The sequence below is a fragment of the Poromitra crassiceps genome, assembly GCF_964638095.1.
Source record: "Poromitra crassiceps genome assembly, chromosome: 7".
NCBI classification, from domain to species: Eukaryota; Metazoa; Chordata; class Actinopteri; order Beryciformes; family Melamphaidae; genus Poromitra; species Poromitra crassiceps.
Window position 1 is genome coordinate 48,765,309 of NC_139628.1, and position 15,538 is coordinate 48,780,846.

Below are 15,538 nucleotides of genomic sequence, written 5' to 3' on the forward strand. Positions count from 1 at the left end.
GGCGCGTCGGGCTCAATCCACCTGTCGGTCATTATTTCCCCCGTAATCACCGCCTCAATATACATTATCCCTTACTTGTTGTTGTTGCTGTCATTGATGTTACTGCTGCTGTAACGCCAGAAGTTCCCTCCAGGGATAATGTGCTCTATCTATCCGTCTGTTAATCCTACCATTGACATGAGCATCAATGTTAGCTTCCTCATAGCTATCGTAAATAATTAAGCTAGCTACCTAGCTACCTACCAGCTCAACATTAGCATGCCAAAGCACCATCACAAAGTAAAACCTTTACAGACTTTATTGGCCTAATGTTACCTGTGTTCTCTTTGCTGTCAGCCTCTGTCTCTCCCTCTTACTTCGGTGGGCTGCACCATGCTAACATGGGTCTATAGCCTGAGTTAGCCTGGGGGTAAGCACCATGCTAACGTGGGTCTATAGCCTGAGTTAGCCTGGGGGTAAGCACCATGCTAACATGGGTCTATAGCCTGAGTTAGCCTGGGGGTAAGCACCATGCTAACGTGGGTCTATAGCCTGAGTTAGCCTGGGGGTAAGCACCATGCTAACATGGGTCTATAGCCTGAGTTAGCCTGGCTGGGGGAAATCGCCATGCTAACATGGGTCTATAGCCTGAGTTAGCCTGGCTGGGGGTAAGGTGTCTCTTTTTTTTGGCTTAAAATTAGTCAGTCTTTATTTTTGTGAAATGGTCTAACTTGCATTAGACTGACTAACCTACTGTATGAGCAAAATGAAGACTGGTCTAATACTACAGACTCGTCTAAAATATATTTGTGAAACTGGCCCCAGGAGCCACACCCCCTCGATAAACCGGCAACACACACACACACACACACACACACACACATATACACCCTCAGTCCTTATTCATGACTCAAGACATTCCTGGGACGTTCTCTCCCGGTGTTCCCGAGCCATTCCATCGCGGGGGCGGAAAAGCAGACGTGAACTCCAATAACTCCCCCCTATTTGCCCTGATGGGAAAGTGTTGGGCGATAGCACTCCACAAAGGAGGACTTTGTGTGCCCGACGGCCCGATCACATGAGATTGAGAAGTGAGGCAGAAATGTTGTAAGGCTACATAATTCTCATCAAGTGGTTGAACTATGGCTGCCCAGCTGGGATCTGGTGTGGCAAGTAGTGAAGTTTGTGAATTTGAGAGAGAGGGGGGGAGTCAAGGCCTTCAAGTTTTTGAAAATAGACAAGGGTCATTGAAAGTGCTTGAATTGATATATTTTGTGCAAGAATAGAAATTGAAGTTCTTTTTGATTTTCTTTTACTTAATGTGTAACACAGTTGAGAAGTGTGGACACATTCAAGCTTCTCTCTTTTTAATCGTTGTCTGGGAGCTTCTGTAACGCTGCTATGAACATTATAACAGTCATTCATCTTGATCCATTTCTCAAACTAGGCTGTGTTGGGTCCTGGAATTTGAGAGAATTGGGCCCGGAAAGTCCTTGAATTTGAGGTGTGGGAACCCCCGACTTCAGAATGTCATCTGAAAAATATGAAACAATGGACGCCGGTTATAGTTGAATTGTGGCAAGCGTTTTTGATTTAATTGTTGTAATTATGTAAGTTAGTTATACTGTCTGTGTTTTTGTCTTGGTCCTGCCTGCATAGCAAATATAAGTGCATGTGTTCATGTCTGAATTGAAGGTTGTTTACTAGAGGGTATATGCATGGGGCATCAGGGGTTAAAAGGTACAGTGAGTATTCTTCATGGTCTTTTTCTGCAGTAGTATTTTGTATAGCATGTAGAGTTGTTAAGGTAGTATTATTTTGTATATCATGTACAGTTGTTAAGGTAGTATTTTGTATAGCATGTAGAGTTGTTAAGGTTGGATAGAGCTACGTGATTGTTAATGTCTATTTTAATGGGGAGGGGAGGGGTGCAGGGAATAGCAGTTATATTCTTCCTCTCTACGATGCTCATTCTACTGTCCTTTTGATTTTTTCAGATTCCTTTCTTTCCTCTTCGCCTGTATCTCTCATTCAGTCTCCTCAAGGCAAGTGTATAGTTCTCTTACGCTGCTCGCCTGCTCTCTCTCTCTCTCTCCCTTCAGCCTTCACTTCCACTCTACCTCTCTCTCCCGCTGACCTCTCTCTCTCTCTTGCTGGCCTGCTGCTGCAATGCTCTCTCCACCCCTCTTTTCTAGTGCCCCTCTCCTGCCCCGCTAAGACCGAATCAAAGATCAAAACTCCTCCTCCTAACAATCCAAGAGTCCAAACCCAGCGCACCCCTAACCCGACTGCTCGTGCTCTCGCCCGCTCCCAGAAGCCTTGTGATATTATTTATCCCATCTGTTTCCAGCACTGCTGCACTAATTGTAACTTGCCAAGTTGCCATTTCAACAACATATGGCGGTTGTAATTATTCTAGCCCTCCCGACCGGAGAGGAAACATACCGCATTGAGTAAACGTCCTATCGGGAACTTCGGTGGCATGGCCGGAGACAAAGTATTCTCTGGTTTTGGAAAAATCAGTGTTGGGGAGGTGGGGGGTTGGCTATTATACATTAATCTCTGCAGCACGGCCAGTCTGATCAGCTAAAGCTTAGCCGACGCTAACACACTAACAGTGTTGTTTACACTTGTGGTATAGCTAGCATTCAATTATCAGCATCGTCACGGTCGCCGCGGCAGCAGCTCTCGACGAGTGACACTGACAACCTAGGTGACAGCAACGCTAACAGGAAGCTAGCCGCCACCATTAGCATTGCCTCTATTGTCTATTACTGTTTCTGTTGCGTTAGGATGTATTACAAAATAGCGACGGTGTGCTGCGTTATGCACGGCTGTAGTCATGACAACAACAATAAAAACCCCGGGGGTATTTTTATCCGTAGCGTCCGCAGGGAGGAGAGATGTGTGGATATAGTTAGGAGAAGGAGGCCAAACCTTCTGCCAGCTCCTCCTCACAGCAAAGTCTATTCACCTCAGTTTTAGATGAAACGGTATGACGATTTCATATCACAAATCACAATTATAGTGACAGAAATAATCACGGTGATCAGTATCATTGCGGTATTGTTAAAGTGTGCTGAAAATGTTCAAAAAGTACTGATCCACTCACTCAAATCGTTTTATCAAGTTTTATATTGGAAACTCAGACGCAAGACTGTTGCTAACTTTGGTTCATGGGCACTATTTCCCAATGCTTGACTGTTGAGCTCTATAGACAATAGAGATAATGCTAACGCCGGCTAGCTTCCTATTAGCGCTGCTGTCACCAATTCGGCCGCAGCGACCGCGATGACGCTGATCGAATACCATCTATACATGTGATGTAAAGATTAATTTACCCAACACCATCTACGGTATACTAAACATGTGATGTAAAGATTAATTTACCCAACACCATCTATACTAAACATGTGATCTAAAGATTAATTTACCCACATCCATGTGCCATAGCATTGTTGATGCTGTGTACAGCCATATGCCTCATGTTCCAACACTACAAATTGGCATTTCGACGCCAGCAGTCAAAAGCTTACACTTGAATGAGCAGCACGTGTGGTAACATGCATGATTCGAAGGAAGTCTATTTTCCTATTTCAGAAGAACCCAGTGGTGCCTGCTCTTACCCCTTCCCAGAACCTTTACCACCTCCAAATAGAGAGCCAAAGTCACGCCCCCTTCCGGCATAGGCATGCAAAGCCAGGGATTTCACCCGTCATTCTTTTTTCCATACGCATTTCGTAAAATGCTTCTAAAATAGGTTTACTTGGTCCAACCAAGTGATTCAGCTACAGTATATTTAGAATCAGGAGGGAGTGTAGATAGAACATTTCACTCGCGCCAGACCCAAAAATAATAATAATAATAATAATAATACACTTTTTTTTTTAGTTTTGGTCCAAGTGAAATGTTATATGGTCCCTCCTGGATTGCTTGGTTTGACGAAGTAAAACTATTTTATAAGAATTTTACTAAATGTCTATGGGGGGAAAAATAGGGGATGAAAATGGTTTGTATGCCTAACCCGGAAGGGGGCGTGACTTCAGCACTCTTGTTAAAGAGCTGTCAAAAGCAAGCCTCCACAGATGACAGCAGACTGATCTGTTTCAGTCTTTAGCGCCTGCTAGCAGCAGCAAAGCATTATCCAGGTCAGCGGCACTCGCTGTAGGTTCAGGATAATCCCAAGATTGCCACTTTATTTTAAGAAAGCAGAGAGAAGTTCAAGTTCACATTGTGCGCACAAGAGCAGAAAGCTAAAAATGGATCAGGTTGGTGTCCTCCTGGGGGAGGTCCTACCTTCCTCCAGCAGCCCTAGTATCCGAGCTCCTCCCTCCAGCCCCCCGGAGGATGAGCTCCTCCCTCCAGCCCCAGAGGACGAGCTCCTCCCTCCAGCCCCCCGGAGGACGAGCACCCCCCTCCAGCCCCCCGGAGGATGAGTGGCACTGGAGGGATCATTCACCGCCCAGGGGCTCTGGGCTCCACCATCGCCTGTGGCTGCTCTCTCGCTCGCTCACCCACCACTCCACTATCTGCTTATGGCTTTGTAGGCTCTGTGCATGTCTCACATCTATCCTGGAGATGCAAAAAAATAGGTTTTCTTTCATCTATTTTCTTCTGCTTAATTTTCAGCTTCTTTTTGAGTTCTAATTTTTTTTAACAACTTGTAGAAGTCTAGGCTGGAGCCATCTGTAAAATGCTAGTCAGTAATATTACAGTAGTAGAAAGTGTTATTTTCTGATTGGGATAGATCGTATCTATTTGGAGCACAAAGTGCAAAGGTATTCTTAGTCACAGGTTATCACACATCTTAGTCATAAGGGTCTAACCTACAGTATCCTCTTCTTCACTACATCACTAAGGGGCAGATGATGACATGGCTGCCCCCTATGGAATTTGAACTCTTACTGACTCGTCTGCAGCAAAGAAATCTAACTTGGCTCATGCAATGCATTGTTCAACGTTTTATCATAAAACAGATACCAGCTCCTTCCATTGGAATGTTGCTGAAGTGCAACAATATGCTCTCTGGACGTCAGCATCTGTAAAAGGCCTTCGTTCTTGAGTCACCTAGTCATTTATTTGGGATACTCCTGTTGTTGCTAAATTTAGTAAATTTTGTGGAGAAGGCCAAATTTGCCAACTAAAAACTATTTTATTTCAGCTTTATTCAAGGACTGAGTATACCAATGAAGGGATTAACATTCCTACTTCTCTGAAAAATGTGCAACTTGGGCATATTTTCGAAAGCGCCGTCATTGGCAAAGGCTGCCGTTATTCAATTTAGGGGAGGTATTTGCTATTTAAGGCATATTTGATACTCGGCCTGCATACTTGACTGTGGAAAGCAGATGACATAAGCCTCTGATGTTTGCTTTTGAAGATTGCACGACATGAATAGTGGCCCATTAGAAAACAGGGTGGTTGACAGCTTTATCTGAAGCATGTTCAAGGCCACTCCTGTGCCACCAAGGCCCAGTTGAAGTGTCGGTGGTTCTGTTGAAGTAGTGTGGTGCTGCTCGCTCTGGCTTCCAGCTGTCTGTGTTGGAATTTGTTTACCAGCGGCGAGCCAAAGGACTGCCTGGCTGTCGGCTACATGGAAAAGTCCATTCATGTGGTCTAGTCTGAACAATGCATTATTGTACTGTGGTGCTCACTGAGAGAGGGGAGGTGTGTGGCTCCTCCTGACCAGCACAAAGTGCACCAGTCAGCTGGGCACCAGTTGCTGTCTGACTGTGAGTTGCCTATAACAGTGGCTGGAGGGGGGGGGGGGGGGGGGGGGGGGTGCTATCAGGCTTGACCACACAGCAAATATTACAAGGTTCAATAGTTCACAATAACAACACAACAAAAAGGAGTAAATATGTAAGTGTAATCTGTAATGATGAGATTTGACAACAGGTTTTCAACTGGTCTTTTAGGGTGTGATTATACTCAGTTCTCAAGTCTCTAACCGCTTTGCTCAACTAGAGACTAGGGACAATCTCCCCCATACCTGCCAACATTGGGCTGTGAAAAAGAGGGAGATTCTCTGGGGTATCGGAAAATGCCCCCCAACCGCCCCTAGAACCCAGCTGAGAGGTCATTAGTGTCTTCCATTAAGAAGTCCCCTGACCATCTCCAATTGTCCGAGACTAGGGTGTGATCACCCTTTTTTTATTTTCTTTTTTTCTTTTTTATTTATCTGAACCACAGTGGTAAAGTTTTCTCTTTCTTTTTTAGATTTTTCTTTTGCATTTTGCTTTTCTTAGATAGTACAGTTGCGAGAGAGGGAGGGCATGACATGTGACAAAGGACCACGGGTTGGATTCGAGCCCGGGTCGGCCGCGCGAAGGACTAAGCCTTTGTGGTACGCTTTCTTAATTTATTTGAGTATTTGGTTTGCTGGGGTCCCGGTTCACACTGCCCAGTTGCAAGCAAACCATTCTTGTAAACGAAGGTCACATCGACTCAAGTTGCTCGTTTATTGGAGATAGTTTGATAACGCGTCATCATACGAGATTAGAGATTTTGGCAGTGAAGAGAGTCGCAACAAATTGTGATTCGAGTCCCTGTAAGTTTAAAGCAGCTATAAACGTTTAACTGCTTATGAAACAGTCAGTCTCAATTTAATACTAATGCCTCACATCTTACCTACTGTACATCAGCAAATGAGACCATGAGCACGGAGATTCTATATCGTTTTCTAAATGCCTGTGCGCTAGTAGAGCAAAGCGGGACTTTCTGTGGTCACATCTCTGTGAAACTGGTTGTAATTTTGCGAATCAACCAATAACATTAACCTTATATGCAGTAAATACAACAGAATCAACCAATAACGTTAACCTTATACAGTAAATAAAACAGCCCTGGCCGGCCCGTCGCAGCTCGGCCGACCCGCTGGTCACAGCAGGAGGAGACTCGGTGTTCAGGAAATGCAATCTTCATACCGGGAGAACACTACCACTTTTGCCCACAGGGGCCGCTAAAATCAACACAAAATGAAAGTTCCCCGTGGCTGCTTTCCCTAAGCATGATGGACTTGTCTGCACTCTTTGAAGTAATTGAAGAAATAGCTCTGAATGCCAAGCATGTGTTCCAGAAGCTGCTGGCTATCAGATGGCAACGTCCTTCTCCTTATACACCCATAAAGCCTTGCAGCTTGTGGTTGTTACCTGTAGTTGGTTGGGATTGCATTGTCATTCCTCACAAACCACCAGGTGAGAACCTGAATTAACCACTCCAAACATGCTTGTGGTGAACTTGAAACGCCCTTGAGTGTTTAATCAACTCTGGGGGAGGGCCTTGTGTATTAAGTAGAAAAAACAAAGTGCACGGTACACCTGTTAGAATATTTGGTCAATAAAAGTTCAACCCTGGTCGGAGGTGGAGATAGGCATGCAGAGGTTGAGCTGGACAGCTGGCGTTCACCTCCCGATATAGCTGCCAACTCCCCATCATGGTGGTTTGACACGCTGGCTGTTGAAAATGACATAGGAGCCGTTTGGTGTGAAAGGGATCATGTGATTATTGGAACAGTTGCTTGGAACATCTTGTTGGACTCTGTGGTCCCAGGATACCCGAGGGGGGACCAGGATACCCGAGGGGGGGACCAGGATACCCGAGGGGGGGACCAGGATACCCGAGGGGGAGACCAGGATACCCGAGGGGGGGAGACCCTGCATCACAGTGACTCACAATGTCACCTCAGCTTGGAGGTGTGAGGAATAATAATGACCTGATCATTTTGATTCTATGATAGATAGAGTAGTAGCTAGCAAGTACTACTTGGGTAGCGTTAATTGAAAATAAACAGAGAAATATCAATGAACTTGCAAAAAAACAATGCTGGTTTATTTTGCACATAATCTCACGTGAAAACTGTAAACAGTTTTGCAGTCATTCATTTAGTTGGACAGTTATGGAGAGTTGATTTGAGTTAACTTGTGGACCAGTGATGTCATTTGTGCATGAATGACATCACTGGTCCACAAAGCTGCAGGTGTGTAAAAGAGCAGCAACGCTTTACCTTTTCTTATGTAATTATAGAGACTCAAGTACAGTTCCAAGCCTGCCAGTGTGTAGTAAGTATAATAGATTTCAAAACTGATTATCCAGTCAGCACAGCCACACATGATTTACAAACAATACTATGAGTGATATGATATATGATTTTTATTTTTTTATTTTGTTTGGTGCTGCTTCAGTTTGATCATACAAATCATTCTTCATGTTGCCATATTGCTGCTTAATGGCAACTTCCTGTAGTTGTTAAGAGCAGCATGAAAGAAAGTAAGATCCCATCCATGATAAAGCAATATTGAGCTCCCATGATGCAATGCATGACTGCTTGGGCTGCAACAACATCAAGGCCTCGCTGAATACTGCTAGAAGTGCATCATGGGAGTTGAGTGTCTTGAGTGTGATTTATATGCCTTTTTCCTCTTCGTCATCATTCTTCCTGCATGGCCAATGCAGACAAAAGGGTGGTCCTGGGCTCCGAGAAGCCCTCTGACGGTGTGGCCACCTCCCTTCGCTTTCCCTCTCAACCCGGCTCATTCTCACCCGGTAATTATGGCGCTGAAGCAGGGCCGCCAGATGGACAACCAGATTCGCCGATCAAGACATCTCCTGTGTCGGAGCGGATAAAAGCACTGGAAGCTCTTGCTAACAAGAAGAAGGAACCCGCACTGGAAGTTCTTCCTTCCAGAAAGAAGGAACCTGCACCGGAAGTTGTTCATTCCAGAAAGAAGGAACCCGCACCGGAAGTTCTTCCTTCCAAAAGGAAGGAACCTGATTTCAGGAGCGATGCAGGGTTCCCTCATTTCAGAGAGCGCCACTATGAGAAGTCTCCCACTGAGACGATCACCTCAACTATCCAGAAGAAAGCAGGTTCTGCTGGCCAGGAGTCGCCAGAATCCCCCTTTGAAGTACTTGGAGATGTAAGACAAGCGAGTGAGTTTGAAAACACAGCAGACTGGATGAAGGCTCATTTACCGCCAGTCCCAGATTTCGATGATGCAGTAGATTTAAATAAAGGCACCCTGGCTTCAGGAAATAATGCTAAGTCAAAGCAGGTGAAGGAGACAGATATAGTTATACCCGATGTTCCTGCCGCTTTTGCTGGCGATGTTCTCGCAGCTTTTGCTGGTGTCCCCGATGCGTTCTTGGACTCTCCCGTCGAAGCTCCAAAACTGAAAGCTAAGTCCAACGAGGCACCCAAGCAGCCTAGTGTCGAGGAGGAGTCGGAGTTTGACCTCAGCTTCTTGCCAACAGCCTACATGTGGGAGCAACAGGAGAAACCTGGTGCCCAGGCTCCACCAAATCTGGACTCTGCACTTGCTGCTTCTCCTGCACCTCCCGCAGGCTTTGGCTCCCCATCACCTCCTCTCTCCCCACCGGCTGGCGTCGACGCTAAACGGAGTGTTTCGGATGCCAAGAAGACCCTGTGGGGCGCCGAACTGGAGACCCAAGAGTCGAGTGAAGTGGACAGCTCAGGAGACTCAGATGATACAGTCATTATGGATGGATCCTCTGTTCCTGCACCTTCAAGTGATCATACCTCTACTCTCCCCTTGGATTCCTCCCTCCCCACTGAGGAGACCCCACCACCACCAGAGAAGAAGCCAATGCAGGTCCCAACCATTAACGTTATCGAGACCGATGAGCCGAATTATAGTGACGAGGAGATGGAAATGGAGCTGGAGGTGGAGGAAGATGACGGTTATGAGGTTGTGAAAGACCCGGTCAGAGAGGCTCCTCCCAAAACCCCTGAGCCACCCAAGACACGGCCCTTAGAAACGGAATTCATGGAAGGCTACTCTCCTCCATCCTCACCTGTGGATTCTGACGCTGAATATTCTCCCAAACACAAAATAATCAAATCTGCTCCCGAAGCATCCGCATCAAAAACCGATGGACTGCCGAGTGCAGCTGGTTCAAAGTACTCTGATTCTGCACAACCTGATAAATCACAGACCACGTCCAATGAGTTGAAAGATAAACTCCCCCCTTTCACTGCCAAACAGTCTGTCAAAAATGAAGACGTGGACTTCCCAGACAACGACGACGAGTGGTCCGACGAAGCACAAGAAATGCTGGTTAAACACAAGAAGGCCGTTCCCGCTCAGGCTCCAGCTCCTCGCATCCCGTCCAAAGTGGAGGAGAAAGTCTGCACAGAACAGAAACACACCTTCATGCAGGATGAGTCGGACGACATGTACGACAGACAATCGTTTGATTACGATTACGACGCGCCGCCTGCCTTGGAGGACACGCTGGATGAGAGAGACCTCCGTCGCGCCAAGGAGCCATCGCCTTCTGATCCATCTCAGATACGTATTGAGACACTGAGTGCGAACACCACGAGTGGCGTTCTGTGCGACGAGGAGCCCTTTCCCAAGTCAGTCGGTCAGGTGTCGCATAGAGAATATCCCAAAGACCCATATTCCTCTTTCCAAAGCGGGAGCGTCCAGCACCCCGTTTCCGACACAAAAGTGAAGAACGACAACATCATTCCAGATAACATGGAAAATGGCAAGTCTCTCCCACAGCAGGAAACGGGCTCAAAGACCCAGAAGGACACTAAAGCAGGTCACCATAAGCCTGACACAACAAGCGACCCAGAAAGCCTCGAGCCCGACTGCTCGCTCTCTGGAACTACGGAGGAGGATAGCTTTGTGGAGTTCATGAGAGAGTGCCTGAAGTCACGGCAGGACGAAGAGGCCGACCGTGCTCGCCGAGGCCTCACCGACGCCCCGCCTCCTCACCAGTCCCCTCCCACCGTGGCGGTGGATTTCGAACACGAGCGGCTCACCATCAGTGCCCTCAAAGAGCTGGGCAGCAGTCAGGATGAAGAGGAGGGACTCAGCATGAAGATCTCTGACCCTGCATCTATACAGCAGTCTGCCTGTAGCTCAGTTCCCAGCCCCCCGTCCTATTCCAGAGAGGTGGAAGCCATCGAGGAGTTGGTGGCCGAAGCCTTCTACCTCGCTGAGCATGTCTTGACTGCAATACTAACCCACTTTTCAGGTAACCTCTCCCTCTGGGCTGTAGGCCCGCTAACCTCTCATGCAAGCACCTCAACATGAGGTAACCTCTCCCTCTGGGCTGTAGGCCCGCTAACCTCTCATGCAAGCACCTCAACATGACCCCTTGGCTCACTTGCACCTTGTTACCTGCCTGATTCAATCTCCTACTATCCAGTAACTTTTGATGAATGTACATGTTTGAAGAGCTTGATACCGCATGTATTCTTTAGGTATGCATCCAGAAAGCTGTAATACAGACTTTTGAAAGTCATGACAGGTTTAAAGGGCTTACTTGATAGTAGGGATGTATGTATGTATGTGTGTGTGTGTGTGTGTGTGTATGTATATATATATATATATATATATATATATATATATATATATATATATATATATATATATATATATATGGGTTGTCAAAAGTATCGCTACGATCGGAAAGTATCAATACTGAAAATTTGAATCGGATACAATACTCATTTGCAACAGGTATCGATAAGTATCAAAAATTTGAAACGGATACAATGCTCATTTGCAACAATTTCGAGACCATCAATATGGTATCAAGATATATGTACTCTTTCACTTTGCAAAATAAGAAAACTACGTCAGCTTAGCGTATGTACAACATGCCATATCTTTTGTTTTTATTTTATCTAAAATTTCTTTCAAACAAAACTGTAGGATTCATTCTACTTAAACAGGCTTGGATGATGCTCTCCTCTCAGGGAGACAATCCTGACAATAGCCACCACAACCAGGGACAATTTGACCTATTTCACAAATTGCAATACAAGTATTTAATCAAGAATCAAGCATTTTGGGCATAATTAAAGTGTACTTTTTAAGTCATATGGGTACAAATGTTTGTTTGGGGTCGATGCGAAATTTCATTTGAAATCCTTTATTGGCCGATATACCGATGATGTAGCGATATCATCGTGCGTCCCCAGTAGAGATTGCTAGGGACTTGGTGACACGTCCGCATTGAAGTTGTCCCAGAGGCCAAAGGATCAAACCACATGGTAATGGGTTATATGGGACACTGATGCTGCATATGGTGGTCAGGTGACCCCCTGTCTCTTTGACCCTGTCCTCCCCTCTGTCCTTCATACTGTAGCTGGGCAGGGTGACAGGGTGACAGGGTCTATTGGCAGAGCGCGGACGGTGGTTTTATATATGGTGCCTGAGTGTCTGCTTGCAAGGGGCCTGCCTGGAAGTCAGGCGGCACAGTCAGTCCACAGTCAGTGTTGGGTTTCTGCTCTGATGCATCTTTCCACAGCACACTGCATTTGGAGGAGAAGATCGCTCATGACAGAGAATGCTCCTCACCATATGGCTGGAATCATGGAATCATATTGTGATTATATGAAGATATAGATATAGACCGGTCCGTGACACATTTCTGCTGATGACCAGCAAATTTGAATTAAAAACTGAGAAAACAAGGTATGGTCGTAGGAATATTATTTGGAAATGTCAGGTTTGTTTGACATCACACCTAACATTGTTCATTTCAATGAAATGAGCATTCATTTGATGATGTCATGTGACTTTGCATCCATGAACCATATCATGATGTACGGTAAAATGAGATCGAGAAAAATCCATATGATTATTATGGTATTGATTTCGACCATATCATCCTCCATATCATCCTCCAGCCCAACGGTTTTTCACTGGTCGCCAATATCTCATGTGTTGTTGGATTAAATATTGTCAAGCCTGCACAATGCAAAGAAGAAGCAGGGAAGCGATACAAAACGAATGGCATTTCCCCAGGCCATTGTGCCTTTTCTATTAGTTTTGTGGGATAATTTGTCCTATAGATTCTGGGGCACCAACTTGGCTAATTAGTTAGCAGTCATAAGATCTCTGTCTTCCCTCGTCCTCCTCTCTTGAGCCTAGTTCCAACCGCCCCTTCCTCTGCAAAACGATCCGCCGTGAATATGAGAGCTATTCCAAGCCAGACTGCTGCTTTTCATGCGTAGCAGCTTGCAGTGATTATTACCCTGCATTACTTAGTTATAGCAGTGATTCTCAACCTTTTTTCATATTTAGGACCTCTAATTTATTCCACATTAGAGCCATGCACCCCCATTTGATGAGATTCTGTCTCTCGGACCCAAATCCGAGGATATTTTTATTGTTCGATTTTGTCCAGAATGTAGAGAGATAAAAGTGAAACTATGATCATCAAAACAGTCATTCTTCTAACATTCAATAATTGTATTAACGTCTTGTATGTGAAATATGATGGTGAAGATTAATCATTGATTACTTTGATAGGAAACCCGTCGTTGACCCCATGGTGGTCCCCCGGACTCCAGTTGAGAACCACTTCTCTATATGTGTGCAACAATAAATCTCATCAGATAAGTTGGGCAGAGTACTGGAAGATGTTACAGGAGTAAGTTAAAGCAGGCTCCTGAAGGCATTCGTGCCAATACCTCCCCCTTCCGTTCCAACATGAACCTCAACACCCCCACCCCCCCCCCCCCCCCCCCCCCCCCCCCCCACACACACACACACACACACACACACACACACACACACACACACACACACACCCTTACACACACGCCAGCACACACAGGCTGGTATGCAGACAGTCATCCTAACACATGCAGTGTTACTTACGCATGTGTTGCGTGCTATGCCCTACATTTGGCACACTTCTGCATTGGCGTTCAGGCTCACAGAAACTAGGCGAAAGGCAATGTACATTTTTATGTCAGTTTAACGTAGTGGTCCAGGTGCACACTTACATTACGTCATTTTGTAACTTCACCAATCAATCACTTTTTGTAACATTTTGTCACTCATTATGATGTCATTCATTACTGGCTTCTGTGGGAGGAGTTATTTTTGTGTGTCCTGTGGTGTTGAATGCTCCTCCTCAGCTATAGCCTCTCCTCGCTGCTATTTCCGTGCTTCTCTGCAGCAGTGCTGCTCCACACCTCTGTAGTAGGTTATTAGGCGGGGTACTGTATGCTTGGCTAGGTGTCGTAGGACCTACAGTACGACTAGCCAGATGAAACGGACACAGCCAACGTGCAGAACAGAACGCCACGTTCACATTCAGCAAACATTCCGAAACTGGGGTCAATTTGGGGACAAGTGGGCTCGGGAACGGTACCGGGGGAGCCAGTGTGAAAGCGCCCTTAGAACCCCCTTGCCGACAAGCTAGCATGACATGGTTGGTACCAATCGATGCCTTAGTTCAGGTCATTTAGTGTTCATATGATACCAGAAGCTTCACTCTGGCTGGTGGCTACAGTCCCTGAAAGACCGTAAACCTAATCGAGATGCGAGTGCAACTATGACACCGGGAGATTAACAGAGAAGTGACCAATCGGGAGCACAGCAGGAGAAAGGGTTAAAAATAGGGAGACTGCCGTGTCGGCAGGTTTTGAGCCCGAAGATGCTTTTCTAGATCTTTTAGCTAGTTAGTTAGATTAGCAGGTTTGTTGGCAGGCTCAAATCAAGGAATCCATTTGTGGCGAGAGATGTGTTAATCCTCTTGTTTGATTGGTGAAGGAGGGACGTGGGGGGGCGGGGCATCATGTGAGTACTTGTACCACTGTTTATAATCACCTGCGGTATTTGAGTCTTAATGAAGCTTCCCTGCACTGTTCTTCTGTTCTTCACTGAACATTTCTGTCAGGCTATGTATGGTGGAATGGGGTCACATGGAAATAGAGCAGGCTGTGAGCACACACACAGACACACTAACAGACACACACACACACACACACACAAAGACACACACTCACACACACAGACCGCGTTGGGCTCGGTACTCAAAGCAGTCTTATTGGGAGCAGTTATCTGTCACACTTCTTCTTACACTTCACTGTTACATGCCCACATTTGGCGGTTGCCATCCTCTTTGCTTCAAAATGCTCTTTATTCCTACTCAAATAATGAAGGACCCGAGATTTTCTTCAGCTGTGTGTGTCGAATGTTTTTGTACAATCTATTTGTTTTTACGTTAAGTAATGTCGGAGAAGTTAAAATGTTTGAAAATGTGGGCCAACTTTCCCCAAAGAGAGACAACGTTTTTCGATCCTACGTGGATCTTCAAGTCAAAATGATCGAAAGATAAAATCACACCACAGGCTCTATGGTGGCAGGTGTGGGTAATGATCCAAACCACAGGGCATCCGGTAGGGGTGGGGATCACTAGATGCCCCACGATACGATATTATCACGAAACTTAAGTCGTGATATGGTAGTATTGCGATATTGCAAATGTGCTATTATTGCGATATATATTGAGTATTGTGATATATTCAGATGTATTACCTTTTTTCAACTGCAAATTATGCCCCCAAAGGAAAACACAGGACACATACAGACACAATTGGCCGTGTCTGCGGGTGGGAAGCCGGATTAAGGGTATGTGTCTTGGTCGCTGCACTAGCGCCTCCTCTGGTCAGTCGGGGTGCCTGTTCAGGGAGAAGGGGAACTGGGGGGAATAGCGTGATCCTCCCACACGCTACGTCCTGCCGGTGAAACACCTCGCTGTCAGGTGAAAATAAGCGGCTGGC

At 45.9% G+C, this 15,538-nt stretch overlaps 2 protein-coding genes across 3 annotated transcripts in view; both read left to right on the plus strand.

The window, feature by feature from the left end:
- Window positions 1-15,538, plus strand: part of LOC310779930 (reticulon-3-B-like) — a 54,358-nt gene that overhangs the window by 11,343 nt on the left and 27,477 nt on the right. Inside the window, exon 2 of one of the 2 annotated variants that reach the window (XM_083640450.1) lies at window positions 1,977-2,028. The exons of the other annotated variant lie outside the window; for it this stretch is intronic. Coding sequence (XP_083496576.1) covers window positions 1,977-2,028 — 52 coding nt within the window. The remainder of the gene's footprint in view (window positions 1-1,976; window positions 2,029-15,538) is intronic. 2 annotated transcript variants of the gene reach the window in all.
- On the plus strand, window positions 8,421-11,045 carry LOC310780248 (uncharacterized protein; the record flags this gene model as incomplete). Its single annotated transcript, XM_083640819.1, has 1 exon — window positions 8,421-11,045. The coding sequence occupies one exon, from the start codon at window positions 8,421-8,423 to the stop codon at window positions 11,043-11,045; it is 2,625 nt and encodes an 874-aa protein (XP_083496945.1).